The sequence below is a fragment of the Cynocephalus volans genome, chromosome 1 (assembly GCF_027409185.1).
Source record: "Cynocephalus volans isolate mCynVol1 chromosome 1, mCynVol1.pri, whole genome shotgun sequence".
NCBI lineage: Eukaryota > Metazoa > Chordata > Mammalia > Dermoptera > Cynocephalidae > Cynocephalus > Cynocephalus volans.
Window position 1 is genome coordinate 144813595 of NC_084460.1, and position 18080 is coordinate 144831674.

The window sequence follows — 18080 nt, forward strand, 5'->3', positions numbered from 1 at the left end:
CAAATGTCCCTTTTACCTGGGTTTATTGACCATGTGATCTCAGTGCAGCAGTAGATTGCAAAGTAGGTGATTTCTAATTAAGGCTGATGATAAAGACATTTTCTGGTGCATAAATGCTTTCATGAGTCTTATTGTGTATTGGCAATTTGCCTGTGCACCTCCAACACTTTCTTTATTGGTGCCTCTGACAAAATTCTCCTTTGATTAGATGCTATACATGAAAACCCAGAGTCATATTTAAATATTATATTTTGCTATTATCTTATTTATGTATTGGATATGAATATCAGTTCACCAACTCAGATAAAAGAAATACAACTATACATAGAAAAACAGGTATCATGCCTTCAATCTTTCAGGGTGGTAGAAATTTTATATCAACTTGGGGTTCCTACCTTTACCCCTGTGCAGTGGCTAAATGTCAAGGCATTAGGGGGTTGGGGGGTTCAAGAGCCCCTCTTTTCCTTGAGTCACCTGTCTCTGTGGGTATCTGTTGAGAAACCCATCATTCGCTGGTCCCAGGCCATGTTCATGGGTTGGTCCACATGTTATTGCTAAGATGTCCCTGCTTCCTGTTTGTGAATTTCTGTGCAATATTTGAGGGCTTAGAACCATTCAGTTGCCTCTGCGCCATACAGTCATTTGCAATCTTTGATGCTGTCCATGACCTTATCTGTTTAAGGCAATGTTCCCCAAACTTGTCTTTTTCATACTATAGTCACAATTTTTTATTCACATTTTTTGATATGCCTAGTGTCCTCAATATTATAACTTAGTATTTAAAAAATTAACTGAAATTTATTTTAAAAAGAAACTTTACATTACTACAATAGAAAACTAATATTACTTTTCACAAAAAGAAGGCAGCTATAAACATAAATTGGATAGAAACCCAAATAATGTTATTACATTCTAGGTGAATATTGTCTGCTAGGACACATCCTTCTTAGCCAAACTTAAGCAATAAAACCAGAAAGAATATCTTGTTCCAATGGTATTTAGGTTGTAGGAGAGTGGAAAAAATGGGTTAATATTTCAAAAGTATAACCCCATTGCTGTTCATTTATACTGTACTTATATTTACAGGTAGGGTTGTGAGATAGGGAGAGCACAGAACTGAAAGTTATATAGGTCACAATCACCAACTCGTTAGTCCTTCGTCTCTTTCTAAAATATGACTCCATCACTCCAAACGTCCCTTCTGCGCACCGACTTGCCCTCGGCAGCGAACTACATCCCCCACAATGCGCTGCGCGGCGTCAGGAATGTCCACCGCCGCCTCCGGCAGCTTTCCCTCCGTCCCTCCTACAACTCCCACAAGCCCTCTCGGTCCCGGGCCGCGGCCCGGCCCGGGCTGGAGGCGGAGGCGGCGGTGCGGGTGTGATGGAGAAGGCGGGCTCTACAGGGAAGTGCGTCAGAGGAGGCGCGGGGAGAGTAGGGTGCTGTGGTCTGAGCTGGAGGGTGAAGCCGGCCGAGCAAGAGGATGGGCGGTGAGTGAGCGGGTCCGGCCTTGCCGGGCGGGGGTCGCATCGCCCTTCGGCGCTCCCGGCGGTTTCAGCAGGGGCCCCCCTCCCGTGCGCGGCCGGGGCTGGGCGGGTTCTGAGCGGCGGGTTGGGACGGGGGTGTTCCCGGGGGCGAGCGGTCTGGGGAGGGGCCTGATCGAGTACCTGAGGCCGCGCAGGGCTGCCCCGCCCCAGCCCCTGCTTACCTTGGCCTCCTTCGGCCCCTTCGTGCGGCCCGCGAGGGGACCGCGCCAGCCGTCCGCCTTGGGCGAGCCGCCTATTCCTGTGCCGGGACCTTTTAAGGTCATTTAAAAGCACCAGGATGAAAGGTTTTTTAAAAAATCTAAATACAAACCTGCTTCTTGAGTTATCGTTAATTATTGTAATTGCTGTGATCTTCCCTGAGTCACTTCCCATATTCCAAACTCACCCAGTTTGCGAGCCTGTTTTCATGCACCTTTGTAAGGTGTTTGGTACAGTCACAGTGGATACTGTACTTGCAGTGTTTGACTCAGCGTGATCCGCCTTGAGTCATTTTACTGCGGCCATTTACTACTGCCATTGAGTCCTGTCCACGCCTTGGGAATGTTCATATTTTGCCTAATTTGGGAGTCTTCTATCTGGCTCAGTAGGGATCATTTAGTTTTTGTGGACCTATATTGCATTTTAGGATTTAGGGGAGAGCAAAGTTGCAGTAGAGGAGGTTCAGAAGTGTGAGGAATGGGGGGAGGAGATAGGAGTGAAGACCTTGATAGTGTAAAGAAGCTTGTCTTAGCTTTAATGGATTAGGGGGAGATTGATATCTAGCAGTATTATATGTTGTTCTCTTTGCTGTTCCATATGCCTAGAGCAACCTTTCCCTCGGGGTTATGAAACATCTTCAGCTCTGTCTTCCATATAGCTCCTGACTCTTATTCTTGTTTTAGGAGGCTTCCCTCTTCAGAGGAAACTGGGAAGAGCCGATTTCCACTGCTTTCTTTTTCCTATGCCTTTTTCACACACTCAAACTTAATGCTCTGCAGCTCGTGTAAAAATTCAGTCTGTAATTAAAAATGTGTGCACTGTACACTGCTGATCGTGGCACGTCTGTTGTTTGTATCTGTAATGTGTCTGTCCATTTCAGTGTTGTCTGTTTTAGTATGCAGGTGATAGACTAGAGAACAAGACCTCTGTCTCCGTAGCATCCTGGGTATGTGAGCATTCAATAAGTACTTTCGTGAGAATAAGTTTCATTTTAAATTTAATTAAGAACATGCTAGCTTTTTCTTTTTTTTAAATTTCTTAATGATTCTATATTACTTTTAGAAACCAAGGGATTGGGAATAGCGTAAAGGGTGATTTTGAGATAATTCCTTTCAAAATAATCTTTCTTATTTGTTCTTGAAGTCTAACTCTTCTTCTTTCTTCAACTTTTAAACAGAGCAGTCTGAATGCCAGAATGGATAACCGTTTTGCTACAGCATTTGTAATTGCTTGTGTGCTTAGCCTAATTTCCACCATCTACATGGCTGCCTCAATTGGCACAGACTTCTGGTATGAATATCGAAGTCCAGTTCAAGAAAATGCCAGCGATTTAAACAAAAGCATGTGGGAAGACTTCATTAGTGAAGAGGCAGATGAAAAGACTTACAATGATGCACTTTTCCGATATAATGGGACAGTAGGATTGTGGAGACGGTGTATCACCATACCCAAAAACACACATTGGTATAGCCCACCAGAAAGGACAGGTATTCCTCTTGTTTTAACTTCTCTCTCCTTTACCTACTCAGTAATAGACAATGTGGCCTGATGATTGCCCTGTTATGTGTAAGCAGGTTTGTGGGTTCTCTCCCTCCCCAAAGAAATAAATCTTATATGTCTCTTCTCTTCCTATCACCTTCTCTCCCCAACTTCTATGGCTTGCCATGATGCTCATTAATATTGGTTGAATGAATAACTGTCCTTGTTTTGGGAAAGCCCTTGAAAGTGTTTGTACTTATTTACTCACTCATGAAAATACTTTTTTATTAATCTCACACATGCCATGAGGAAATAATTGGAAAAGTACATTGGAAGACTTTAAATATCTGGTAACTAATAAAAGGACTAGTATCTAAAATCAAGTCAATAAATGTAATTGATTGTCCTTTTATGGGTCAGATGTATTATAGTAGATATCTATCATTTGTCCCTTATATCTTACAGGATGTAATTCGACCAACTCTACATTTAAGTCTGTGTCTATTTGAGATTATTTTACAACAATTTTGATATAGAGTCTGTAGGTTAATACATTTGTATTACAGAAGTAAACAAGTTAAGTTGTTTTTCAGGTTTTTTGCAAGCATTCTTATTTAACACGTAAAGATTTTAATTTCCAGTTATTAAATTAGAAGTTTTAGAGCTCTGTGTAAGGAAGAACTTTACAGTTCATTTTCATTTATAACTACTTCTGTTGGCCTCTTAGTGGGGAAGCATTATATTCAAATCATAGCAGAACAAACTTGACTTACCATATATCAACAAATATTTATTGCATGCCTCCATGTTCCAGGGCCTCATAGCTTAGAAAACATCAGGAAAGAAAACAGATAAAAATCCTTACTCCTGGGGAACTAGCATTCTAATAAAAGGTGACAGGCAATAAACAGAATAAGTATAGCAGTATAAAGTATAAAAAGCAAGTACAAACAGTATAAAATAATTATACAGAATGTTAGAAGATGACACATGCTGTGGAAAAATAGAGCAAAATAAAGGGGACTTGGTAATATGTGGGAAGGGGAATATTGGTGGGCATGGGTTACGATTTTCAAGGGGATAGTCAGGAAAGGCCTCATTGAGAAGACACCACGTGAGTAAAGACTTGATGTAGATAAACACTAGATGAAGGAGTTGGCCATATGAGCTATTTGGGTTTGGGAGGGATATTATTTAGGTTGGAAGGAACAGCTATGGCCAAGGTTCTATGGTAGGAATATGCCTGAAATATTCAAGGACCAGCAAGGAAGCCACTGGACTGGAATGGATGAATACAGTGGGGAGTTGGGTATGCCGTCAAACTCTGTGGTTGGGAATACTGTCTAGTTATAGTGAGGACTTCTCTAGGCATGGTGAGGACTTTGGTTTTTACTCTGAGTACAGTGGAGTATCATTGCGGGGCTTTGAGCAGTGAAGAGACATGATCTGGTCACGCTGGCTGATTTGAGAACAGATTGGTAGCAAGCAAGAGTGGAAACTAGGAGACTGGTTAAGAGGCTAGTGCAATAATTCAGTTGAGAGTTGATTATGAACTGCAGCAATGTTGACAGGCCACACAGGTCCCACTGATGCCCAGTGGCTGAAGACATTGCCGGGGGGAGAAAAAATAAAAGGAGCAGTAAAACAGAATAGAAATGTAAGAAAACTAGGAAGAAGAGAAAGAGGATAAAGACTCAAATAGGAACTTTGATCTACCCCAAACTTGCTCTACAAGCCATTGTCCCCTTCTCAGGGAATGGCAGTTCTACCCTTCCAGTTACTCAGACCAGAAACTTTAGAGTTATTCGGGTTCATATACACTGCATCATGAAATCCGAGAGGTTCTTCATTTGAAATACATCCAGAATCCAGCTGCTGCGAAGTGCTACCACCCTGGTCTGAGTCACAATCATTTCTCACCTGAATTACTGCAGTAGCTTCCTAACCAGTCTCCCAGCTTCCACTCTTGCCTGATGTCTGTCTGTTTTCACATCAGCTAGGATGACCAGATGATGTCTCCCCACTGGCTAAAGCCCTCCAATGGCTCTCCACTATACTCAGAGTAAAAACTGAAGTCCTCGCCATGCCTAGACAGTCCTGCATAATTTGCCCACTCCCGACCCCAGAGTTTGACAGCATACCCAACTCCCTCTCTCTCCCAAAGAAGTTGCTGACCTCTGGGAACATCTTTCTACATCAATTTTTACCTCAGAGAATAATTACTGAAAGATTATTGTTAAATGTTTATAATTAAAACAACAAGCAATCATTGTTCTTGTTCCAGAGTCATTTGATGTGGTCACAAAATGCATGAGTTTCACACTAAATGAGCAGTTCATGGAGAAATTTGTTGATCCCGGAAACCACAATAGTGGAATTGATCTACTTCGGACCTGTGAGTATTTGATCTCAGCAGTACAATTGGGGGAAAAAAGGAAATAATTTTGTGTTTTGTTGAACTCTGTTTTTGGAAGAAGGTGAGTTAGAAGATAGTGTCAACTTGAAATAAGATCTCTAACAGTTATTTTAACAAACTGTTCTATCGATAACTTATTTTGGAGGGTAGATAAGTACTTATCAAGTTTTAAGTGATTTGAAGTTGAGGGAGGCAGCTAATACATTGGATGATGGACTCTAGACCTCCAAAAGATGTTACTAACGGGCCCATTTAGTTAAGAGGAAATTTAGTAGGGATAAGTAATAAATTCCTGTATTTGAGTTAAACACTTCCAGTGCCTGAGTTTGGATAGGCATATGTGAGAAAAGTTGACTTCGTGTTCTAAAGTGAGTCACTGAGTTTCAGGCCTGCCAAAAAAGTTAATCCAATCTTAAGTGGTAGTAACAAAAGTTTAGATGTCAAAAGAAGGAAAGAAAGAAAAGTATTTATTAGGAACATTCTATTCCTTGATGGTCAGGCTGCCTGTGAAATATTGCCTTCAGATTTGAGCCTCAGTTTTCAGAGATACAGACATCTACTGGAGCCTGCCTGCAAGAACGACCATGTTATGAGGGAAACATTGAATAAACTGAAGGTGTTAGATTTGCAATGAGAATGCATAGGAAAAATTTATTACTAGCAGTCTTTGAAGGGAAGTTAGAAAAAAGATTCATGAAGTTCCAGAAGGTAAAACCAGTACCAAAAGGTAGAATTTGGTTAAGATTGATTTTAATACATTGCTAATAATTATCTAGAAATGGAATGGGATGCTTTGTAAGGTCGTCAGTGTTCTTCCCATGTTGGTGAGGGAATTTATGATAACTAAAACTGCCTGGTATATTCCAGATTCTCTGCTTTGTTCTTTATGTATATTCTTTTAACAGCCCTGCAAGACAGGTCATTTATAATCACCATTCATTTACTTATTATTACTACCTTTAAATCCTGTAAGGACTTTAGATCCTGTAAGGATATTGTTTGTATGTAGAGCCAGACTTTTTCTCTTCAAATCCTGGCTGTACCACTTACTATGCCTCTTTGTACAAGTTATTTATGCCTCTTGCCTCAGTTTCGTCAATTGTAAGATGGACATAATAGTAGTACCTACTTTCTAGGGTTGTTGGGAGGATAAACACAGAGAACAAACATTGCATGGCACATAATAAGACTACAGTAATTGTTACCTGTTATTATCCTTTTACTTTTATCAGAACAAATTTAGCATCTTTTTGAACGATGTGTTTTAGAAAAGAGGCGTCAATATTAAAATACTTATCTCTCTCTTTTTGCAAAAAGACCTAATTAGAAAATGAAAGAAATTGCCATTGTGGAAAATGGCCTGAAATCACGGTAACATTTCTATTCTCTCTCTTTTTAAAAATCAGATCTTTGGCGTTGCCAGTTCCTTTTACCTTTTGTTAGTCTAGGTTTGATGTGCTTTGGGGCTTTGATTGGACTTTGTGCTTGTATCTGCCGAAGCTTGTATCCCACCATTGCCACGGGCGTTCTCCATCTCCTTGCAGGTGGGTCTTATCATTATCCTTACCTTTTAGCTTCTTCCTGTTTCCTTGGGGATCAAAGAGTTAATTCTTAAACATTCACAGATTACTTCCCTGTCATGTTGCCTGAAAAGCTCTTTACTGTGCTCTTACCTAGACATGTTTTGTTTTGTTTTCTAAATTTCCCCCCAAGGTCTGTGTACACTGGGTTCAGTAAGTTGTTATGTTGCTGGAATTGAACTACTCCACCAGAAACTAGAGCTGCCTGAGAATGTGTCCGGTGAATTTGGATGGTCCTTCTGCCTGGCTTGCGTCTCAGCTCCCCTGCAGTTCATGGCTTCTGCGCTCTTCATTTGGGCTGCTCACACCAACCGGAAAGAGTACACCTTAATGAAGGCATATCGTGTGGCATGAGCAGGAAGCTGCCTGCTTTACAATTGCCATTTTTATGACTTTTTAATATTAATATTTTCACTTGCTTCCCTCCCGTTTGCTTTCAATTTTTAATTTTTTTTTTTGTGGAGATACCATTTTATTTTGAAAATCCATTTTATTTATACACTCATACCACTAAATCCACACTTAATACCACTAAAATTGATGTGGTTTACTCTGAGTGATTATATCTTTCTAATCTAGATTCAGAGTCTAGATAGAAAAGGATAGAGAGTTGGCACAAATTTTGAAAGAAAATTGGCAGGAGGAAATTGACCCAAAACAAGTTCCACTAGTGTCTGTTAAACTTTTCAGTAAAAGTAAAGTAACTGTATCTGTTCAACTAGAAACTATTTAGTTTCTTTTGGGAAACCTGTTATCATTGTCAAAACTCCATGTTCACTTTGCTGTTGTAGGTAGCCAGTCAGCTAGCAGTATTAATGCTATTTTCAAAGATTTAACCTCTATAAATTGGGATATTATCTAAGATCCTTTTCCTTAAACATTGGCACATAGCTTCAGCTGAGGTGAAATATGGCAGCTCTTTATATCTACACTGTGTCTGTCTACAAGAAAAACAGTGAAAAGTAGTGTTTACTTGAAATTTTAACGTTGTAACTGCAGGAATTCCAGTTCAACCAGACAAGAGGGTTAATCTTATTTTATTTTCCTTTTTTTTTTTTTTAAACTCAATAGGATTTTCAGTACCACCAAATCATTTTGGGTTTGCTCTCTTTCCCTCTTTACACACCAGGCTTATTAAAATAGTGCTTTCTTTTTAATATTACATTAGGGTTACAGAGTAAAATTCCCCAATTGCTATCTCTTTATTCCACCTAAATACTATAAAGAAGGTTTCACCATCATAACCCTCCAGAGCTGGGAAAACCACCACAAGATCTAAAGCTTTGGCTGTCCATTAATCTCCAACTATGGTCTTTATTTCTTGTGGTGAAATGATGTGCCTTTCCTTGCCTAAATCCCTTGCAGGTGTGTATCAACAACATTATTTAATGTCTTCTAATTCAGTCATTTTTTTTATAAATATGTCTTTAAACATTGAGCTTTAAAAAATCTTATTTATTTATTCCATTACTGTAGCAATTGACAGATTTTAAAAAAATGTAACAGTAATTTCTTACCATATCCTAAGTCTGTCTTTTTTAAAAAATAAAAATGAGAAGAGACTCAAAGAATTGTGTAGTGTCTCAATTAATTTAAATATCAATACCTAGGACAAAAAACTAGAGGATTCAGAATGGGAATCTCTGTGATTCTCTGTGGAAAATGCATTGTTGCTCTACAGGTCTATGTGTCCTGTGTTTGGGTCTCTTTTATCTTCCAGAAAGTGTGGGAACCCCTTTCTCTTATTAGAAAATAAGAGAATCTTTATCTTTTTTGAAACATGTTTTCAAACTAGTTTTGTGTTCTCCACGTCATACCTAATGTGACTAGTTTACTATAAAGTCATTTAGTGGCCATGGATGTCTGTGTCTTATATTAAAGAAATAATCAAGTCAGCTTCTGACCTACAACAAAGTCAGCATTACTCTGTAGCCAGTTATTGCCTGTGAAATGACTGGTTACTAAGGTTTCTACCTATTTTTTTTTAATTTAATTTTTTTATTTTAAAATTTAATTGTACATGTTTGTGGAGTCCAGTGTGTTGTTTCAATACAAGCATATTACCTACTCTTAACTCTTGAAACTTCATTGCTCTTCATCACCTGCTGTGGAAGGTGGACAGGAGAGAAGCTAAGTGAACAAGCACAACACACTTTTGGGAATGGGATTTAAAAATTATTGTCAGCATGACATTTTTGTATTAGGAAGTTATTTTAAACTGCCCCTGCCTCTTATTACCCCCAGAATTACCTGTGACTTAATTTATGCCAGTCTTTAAAGTGCAGTGTGGAAACTGAGTCAGAATTGCACTTTTGAGTTACAGCCTCATCAACAGTATTTGTAAGTATGGAAAGCTAGCACCATAACCCCTGGTGCTGAGTATGTGTTACAGTTGGTATTTTTAGCATGTTGCATAGTAGCTGAGGTCATCCTCTGCAAAGACTTTTTTCTTTGGAATATATAGAGCTATATTGTTTCATTTAATGTGAAAATTACAGGTGTTTTTTTTTTTACCTGTCTCATTCTAATCAGGTTAAACCATGAAATTGATGATATCAGACCATTTTGATCAACCTAATACATAAAATCACTGGCAAGATAAATCCTATTAATCTCTTTCCATTTAATCTTTGAAAGCAACCCCCAAAGTAAAAAATTTAATTTTCAGATTTTTCAGAACATGACTTTTATGGCACCTTAAGAAATGTGTTTTAAGACTTTATGGTTTCTAATTAACTAAATGTTGTGGATGAGTATCTTCTATGTGCTTTTTAGGTAAAGACTCATTTTAAAAATGTTAAAGGTAAACATAAAAACGAGATGGTACAGTAAAACAGGCAGAATAATTCTAGAAGAATTCATTTGTTCAGATAACACTTAAGTGTTCCTACTAACTATATCATTATGCACTAGGGTCTCAATTTAACAATCTGATGATAATGTGTTAAAATTTTATCTGCTCTAAGTATTGGGTGTGTGTATTATTGGGGGGAGGATTAGAGTCACTTAGTCACAAGAAGAATGAGATGTCCATACAACAAATCCGTTTACAATTTGATTGTTTTTCCATTCCAGAAACATCACCAAATTGCAGACTAGCACTGTCAAAACTTATAGGTCCAGTCATGTTCAGTTGACTAAAATACATAGGCCTTTTAGTACTTAGCCCTCATATAAGCTTTAACCCAAAATGAAAACAACCTGTTGAGTTAACCTGATTTTTGCTGATTGCAACACTTCACAGAGTTTCTTAGCAGCTAACAGCAGCTAATAGGTGCTGCTCTGAAGATGCAGATTGTTATTTCGTAAGCTCAGAGCAGCTCTATCCTGGCACAGATGGGTGGAGTCTTATCCTCCTTTTCTCTTCTCATAAGGGAATAATGATTCATACATTGAAAAGAAAGTAATAAAACAAGGAACTACATCTATGTATATGTCTCTTTCTATTGCTCATCAGGTGTTCTGATACTCCATTGTAATGAGATGCATTTTTCCCTAGGGTCAAATTATAGATATCTGTCAATTCATTATGTGGAAATCCTAAATTGCAAAAAAACCTGAAAATTATTATTTGCCCTATAGAAGTTACCAAAGAGTTATTAAATTCTCTTTAGTGCCAGAGTTTTTATTATTAGCAAAATTAATAGATTATTTGACTTATAAACATTTATATACTTTCAGCAAACATGTAAAAGTTTGCAAGGTCCACTTTATATTACTTTCCATCTACCTTTGTAGAGGTTTAGAAATGTGAAATAGAATTCTGTTTTGTCTTTGCCTTTTAAAATATCTGAGTTACTAGGTAATGCATCATCGTTTATCTACTGATTATTCACTGTTAGTGTCTCAGGATGTGAACTTTACCTCACCTGTCCTAAAGCCTTTCAATCCCTCATATTCTTCTAGCCTTCTCATTTTTCTTTAGTTAGCTTGTGGTGTCATCATATGTTCACAAGCATCTTTGATTTTCTTGCTCCCATAAGCTCCCATGGCACCTTCCTTCACAACCCTTAGCCTTATCTTCATAGACCGTGCTGTTCAATTTTCTTAATCTCAAGATTCTAGGGATGGCTGTTCAGAACTATAAAGTTGATTCTATACAAAATTGTGCTGTCATTTAACTGCTTGGTAACCTAACCATCTGTTGATTTATTACTCCTTACTGCACATTTTCCAAATCTCTACAAAAGTTACTTGTTGGAAATTCTTATTCTTTCTCCTCAACTTCCATGGAAGGAATTTATGTTCTCTTTGAGAAGGGAATATTGGAATGAACTCTTCCCATATCTCCAGCCCATAATTGCTCCTCCCTATAGAAGAAGGAATGTATTATATAATTGGAGAGGTTGTTGGGATCATCCACAGGAGCAGCATGGTGTTTAGTGGTTAAGTATCCAGCTTGGAAGACAATCCTAAATTTGTAATCCCAGGCTTGTCTCTTTGCCTTTCCAAGCCCCCCTTTTCCCAGCAATTATTGTGAAATGCTACGATCATCATATCTGCTTCATAGAGTTGGGATGAGGAATATGTAGATTGCTCAGGATAAAGTAGTCACTCAAAAAATGCTAGTTCTGACTGGCTGCATTGTAAGGGGATGGGGTTGTGAAACCCAGAAAGTGGTGGTTCTCAGCCTATGCAGTGCATGAGAGTTACCCAGAGAACTTTAAAAAAATACTCATGTCCCAGAGAATCTGATTTAGTTAGTTTGGGATGTGGTCAGGTCAATTCAATTTTTAAAAAAATTTTCCAAGTGATTCCAGTGGGCAGCTGTGTTTGAAAGCTAAGGTTAACAGCTGTGTTTGAAAGCTAGGAGAGACAGAAATAGGATTCTTTTTCCTAGGCAGATGTTTAGAGACAGTGGACTGTGTAGTAAACAGACCTGGCACAGTGCCTGCCTTCTAGAAGCCACTTCCCTCCTGTGCTTTCTAGCACTGTCTTCTGCTGACTACTGATTCTTTGAGACAGGTCCTAATCTATCACATCACTGCTGGCTGGAGATATGTTAGTGTCCGGTCCTCAGTTTAGATTTGACAGGAGGTAATAGGAAGCCTCATTTGTTTCGGCTTCAGTTCCAAATTACCTTCTCTAATTCAGTACTTTCAGGGACACTTTAGTATGAGGTGATTAGGCCTCCATAAAGAAAGTGAATATAATGATCTCAGTCTGTGTATCAGTTCACTGTATTCATACTCTTAATTTAGAATCAGGAAGGAAAGAGGCATGAGTGATTGATGTTAGCCTCTACACACGCCATAAATTCTTGAGAAAAGATGCAAGATGGCATTATCTATAAAATAGTATCTGCCTCGGTTATTGTGAGGGTTAAATAAGAAGATATACATGTAATTAACCTGATTCTATTGTACACAGGTATTTATATTCAACTCTATACCCCATGAATGTGTATAATCAATTATGTTTCATTAAAAAAAAAAGGCATGTAAGTGAGTAACAGATTCTGAAACAGAAGAGCTCAGTAAATGTTAGGGCTTATTATTATCTGGAGGCCGATTCAGCACATGTGGAGGAGGCAGCCTTTGCCTCGACTGTGTGGTCAGGTTCTGGTGCATGTGGGATGCTGAGCTGTTGGGGTTTACCTTGTGGCTGCCCTCTAGCAGGGATTAGAGCTGGGCTGGTGTTACATAATTGGGGAGAGTCTTTGGTTTCCAGTTAAGGTTCATTTCAAAAAAGGCAGAGCTTCATTACGTGAGCTTTTTAAATGTTTATGTGTCTCAGGGTGGAAGAATTTTTGCTTTTAAAACTTACTTTTTTATCCTTTATCTCAAATAGGACTGCACTAGTGTGGGACTTTTGGCCTTTCAGTGATTTTGCTAATCATCAGTTGGTGAATCGAGATTAGCTACATCAAAAATATGTCTGTCTTAGAGCCTATTGTGCTGCTATAAAACTGAATACCTGAGACTGGGTAATTTATAAAGAACAGAGGTTTATTTCTTACAGTTCTGGAGGCTAGGAAGTGCAAGAACAAGGCACCAGCAGGTTTGGTATCTTGTGAGGGCCTTGTCTCTGCTGCCAAGATGGTGCCTTGAATGCTGCATCCTTCAGAGGGGAGGGACACTGTTCCTCACATGGTGGAAGAGCAGAAGGGCAGAGGGCGAAAGAGATCACAAGGGGGCCAAAGTCAGCCTTTTATAATGGCACCAATCTCACCTATGAGGGTAGAGCCCTCATGACTTAATCACTTCTACAATGTTCCACCTCTTAATATTATTACAATGGTAATTAAATTTCAGCATGAGTTTTGGAGGAGACAAACATTCAGACCATTGCACTATCTTTATCTTTAGGCAGCTGGAAGAACTTGGATTCCTGTGACTTGTTCACAGGCTCCCAAAATCAGCTACTATGGAATCCAATTTGATTTGGATGATTCATTTTAAGTTCTGAGGCTGGCAGTGAATTTCAGGGGCTCCACCATAGGTCCAACTGCTGAGTTATGGTGGGTTTTTTCATGAGCACTTAACAAGATGCCAAGTGGCACCAGACTAACAGGCAGCAGCTGGAACAGCCTTCACCCTCGTCATTGCCTGTCTGCCCTCCACTTACCCTGGAGTCTCTTTCCCCTTTCCTTCTCCTACCTCTTCCACACCACTCACCCTTCCTCCTCCACCCACCTGCAGGGGGTCCCCTCATCCTCCAGCCTGCCCCTATTGTTCTGCCTGGGCCTCCCGACTACCCCTTCCTGCCTGCTCCCCTTTTCCCTGTTGCCTCGCACCTGTGGTTTTTGGCTTTCACCACCACCAGTGACCAATGACTTGACTACTCAGAGTCCAGCTCCCCAGAACACTGCTCAACAGGGACACCGCTGTAATTAAAGGTGGATTAAATGTCACTCTCACTATCTGGCTACTTATGCATGAAAAGGAAGCTAGCAGTATTGTGGAAATGAAAGGAGTATCAGGTAAGAAGATGCACAAGGAGAGTGGTGCACATAACATCTCAGAAGCGAATTGTCCTGAGAGAATTATCATTTTGGCAGGACCCACCAATGCCATCTTCAAAGCCTTTGCTGTGATCACTGACAAACTGGAAGAGGACATCAACAGCTCCAATAGCATAGTTGCTGGGAGACCCCTCAGTCACCCTGAGGCCGGTGGTCCCTGTTAGTCATTGTGGCTCTGTTAATGGAAAAGGTGGTTGCAAGATCAAGGAAATACCAAGGGAATACAGAGGCTTAGGTCCAGGTGGCAGGAGATATGCTACCCAATTGAACTGAGCAGGCCATCAGTCACTGTTGCAATCACAATCCATTACTGAGTGTCAAACAGATCTGTGTGGTCATGTTGGAGTCCCCACGAAGTGCGTGATCATCCATATCAGCCCAGGCTGTCCAGTTCTCTGGTCATCTTTGCAGATAGGACAGGGACAGCACAGACAGCGACAGTGCAAGCTTTCTCCACATCTCCCTGTCCATGTGCCTCAACCCTGACCTGGAGGGACCACCTCTAGAGGACCATACAAGGATGGTATGCCATTCACAGCCAGATTTGACCGAGCTGCACCAGTTGGAATACAACAGTTTCATTTTCACATGATGCATTGCAACACCCAATTCAGTGCTGGTTTGGATACATCTGCTCAGACTGTTTCTCTTGGATTCACTATTTCAAACAATTTGATTTGCTACATAATCTGGCATCAAGGTGCCAAAATCAATGAGATCTGGCAGATGTATGGGGCACAGATCAAAACCGTGAACTCAGTGGAAGGATCTAACTGATAGGTTACCATCACTGGATCTGCTGCCAGTGCTCAATGTCTTTCTTCCCCCTTCAACAACATGTTTTTCATTTTTTTTAATTGAAACATAATTGGTTGTACATATCTGTGGGGTACAGCATTGAATATCAATATCTGCGTGCAATATGTGATGCTCAAATCAGGATAATTAGTATATTCAACAGTAATCAATGTCAGGCTTTTCTCGGAGGCCTGTGGAGCAGCTAGAACAATGCAGATTCATCCCTAATCCATTTCTGCTCTTCACCACCACCCATGATCCATCTGTGTAGCTTCCAAACAGACAGTGATTCTAGGTTTTAAATAGTTTGTAAATTTTCAGTTTTTGCACACATTATCATCCACTCATGATTTTTTAATAAATGGGTTTTAATTCCTTTCTCTGTTCAGCTGTTAATGCTGAGATTCATATTTAGTTTTAAAAACGTCTCACTGGCTTCTTTGTTGTTGTTGTTGTTCTTTGTTTTCGGCTCATGAATTTTTCTGTCTGTCATAGAAATGTAAGAATGGAATATTAATACATTTCTATTTAGTTCTGTAGTGTCAGAAATATTTCAAAAAAAATTAAAGGATAGGCTGAGGGGAAAAAAATTCCCAAGTGGCACTTTTCTTGTTGCCCTGGATTCAAAGCAGAATTCAAAGATATGAAAGATAAATTATCTAAAAAAATTCTGGAGAGAGTTTAGACGCTTGGATTCTTCCTCACACCCCCTCTGGGACTTATTGAGAGGCAGCAGAACCCAATTTAATATTCTAATCATCCAACCATCACCCCAGGCAGTACCCCCTCCTCCTACACCTCCCCCACAACCCCCCTCTTCCAAGTATTTGAAATAACGAGATGACTGGAGGAAGGAAAGGGAGAGAAAGGCCTTGAGTCTGAGTGGAGGGTGCTCTGGCCTCTCCCTCTCCACCACAGAAGAGTAGGTGTGAACTCCCTCCTACTTGCTAAATACCATTCTAGGTGAATGAGTAGAGCTACTCTAGTTATTTCCTGACTTTAACATCTATAGAACTACTTTGGATTTAAACACATCTGCTTGTAATCCCAGCTCTTCCTTTTACTGGTTGAAAAATTTTGGGCAAGCTCTGTCATTCTTTAGGTCCTGGTAGAGTAATAATGTCTACTTTTTATGTTCATTGTGAGGCTTAAATAAAATAATACATGTAATGAGCTTAGCACTGTGTCTGGCACACTGTAAGCTTTCAGTAAATGTGACCATTATTAATCTGCAGATGATTTCAAATCCCCAGCCCTGCTTTCTCTCCTAAACTCCAAGTCCAAACCTGCTTTCAAATCAGCTCCATTTGAGTATTTTCATGATACCTAAAACTCAAGTCCAAATTCAAACTCAAAGATGTTTCTCATTTCAGGCTTCCAGTCAAGATGGCAGAATAGACAGTCCCCAGCATCACTATCTCCCATAAATCAACCAATTTACAACTATTAAAAAGCAACAACAGCCAAGCTGGGCCACTAGAGCTAAGGGGAAGAGGAGGAGAGACCTACAGAGTTCATGAAGGCAGGAGAAGCCACAATGAAAGAAAAAAAAAGGATCATTCTCAGCCTTTCGAGTCCCTGCCACTTCAAGGCTGGAGCTGCTGAGCACACAGAGCAAGAGCTGACAAAACCTGCAGCTGTGCCCTTCATATGAAGTTGCTTGGAGGCTGCAGAGGAAAAGAGGGCCTTGGTGGCCCCCAGGACAGCAAGATCACTAACAGGGTTCCCATGAACCCACATAGGAGCAAGGAGCCACAGACAACAGAAAAAAGGAACCACACAGAGGCTGGTGAGTCATTGCAAGGGACTGGAACATGGCCTGTCCCATGGTAAGTGTTTGGAGTGCAGGGTGGGGGAGATGGGCCCACTGGTGGAACATTGGAGCACAGCATGGACAGCTGATCTGCCCTCCAATCAGTGCAGGACCACTCAGTGGAGACTAGTCAGGAATACTGATCTGCATGGGGTGCAGTTTGCTGAAAAGTCTCAAGCCCAGACCAGAGTTTCCAAACAACCCAGGTATATAGGACCTCACAAGACCCAGAAGTACATACAAAGTCAACAATTAAAACCTGAGCTGCACAAAAAGTCTTTCCCAGGGAATCAGCAGCAATGAAGCAATTTAGCTCAACCACAGGGCTCAAGTGCCAGTCCCCACAGGAAGTTCCTCCATTTTAGAAGTAAGTGAAGGACAAAAAATTAGTTCTAATACAGAGTTTAAGTAGTGGGAACAGCAAATAATCCAAAACAGAACTGAAAGAAAACCCCAAATACCCACATATCAGAGACAAAGTTTCATATTAACTAGTAAAGGTCTAACACCACCAAGAACACCTATGAAACCTAGACAGACCAGAAACCCTTTGGGCTTCCAAGATAGGGATGGGGGAGGGCCAAAGTCCTCAGCCATGCCCCCTGACATCCACAACCAGCCCAGTGACAACCACCAAGCTGCCACAGTAAGTTCCCCATGCTCCTGACCCAAGGTGGTGAGTGGCTGAGGGCTTCGGTCACACCCCCCTGACATCTGCATCCAGCCCAGCAATGACCCAGCCACTGCTGGAAGCCCCCTGGTCTTCCCTGCTGGAATGAGGGGGGAGGCTACAGGCCTTGATCATGTCCCCACTCCTACCCCCTTTTCCCATCTTGTTTCCCTCCCCCTTCCCCTCTCCTTCTCCCTGACAGCTGCTCTGCAACAACATCTTAGAATGAGGCGTGGAGCCAGGGGAAGCCAAAACCAGCTGCAGCTAGGCAAGCTGCCACCAGTACCCTGGGCCCCACTAGGGTTCTGAGGCATGGAGCTGGGAGAAATTGAACCCAGCCACATCCAGGTAAAGAGCCACAGCAACTGCAATTGCCATGGCTGCTGCAAAAGTGGCCAGTTGCTATAGCAGCAGTTACAGCCACTATTCAGATGGCACACCAGACTCTCAACTGCATTGACACAAGGAATGGCACCAGTGGAGACCAAAAAATAAATAAATAAATGAGTGAGTGAGTGAGTGAGTGAGTGAGTGAGTGAATGAATGAATGAATGAATGAATGAATAAATAAATAAATAAAAGTAAGTAAGTAAGTAAGATGTTCTCTCTCTCCAC

General features: G+C 40.5%; 1 protein-coding gene and 1 pseudogene across 2 annotated transcripts; both read left to right on the forward strand.

Moving 5' to 3' along the window:
* Positions 1-1346: 1346 nt before the first annotated feature.
* On the forward strand, positions 1347-8759 carry CLDND1 (claudin domain containing 1). Of its 2 annotated transcripts, XM_063101078.1 has the most exons (5): positions 1347-1490; positions 2923-3232; positions 5509-5619; positions 7047-7184; positions 7354-8758. In XM_063101078.1, the coding sequence occupies exons 2-5, from the start codon at positions 2941-2943 to the stop codon at positions 7572-7574; spliced, it is 762 nt and encodes a 253-aa protein (XP_062957148.1). In that variant the 5' UTR covers positions 1347-1490; positions 2923-2940; the 3' UTR covers positions 7575-8758. The 2 variants fall into 2 exon arrangements, with proteins under 2 accessions (XP_062957148.1, XP_062957155.1); XM_063101085.1 differs by lacking the exon at positions 7047-7184 and having other exon boundaries at positions 7354-8759.
* A 1749-nt stretch (positions 8760-10508) lies between these two features.
* On the forward strand, positions 10509-15045 carry LOC134391189 (poly(rC)-binding protein 2-like; annotated as a pseudogene).
* The last annotated feature ends 3035 nt before the right edge of the window (positions 15046-18080 follow it).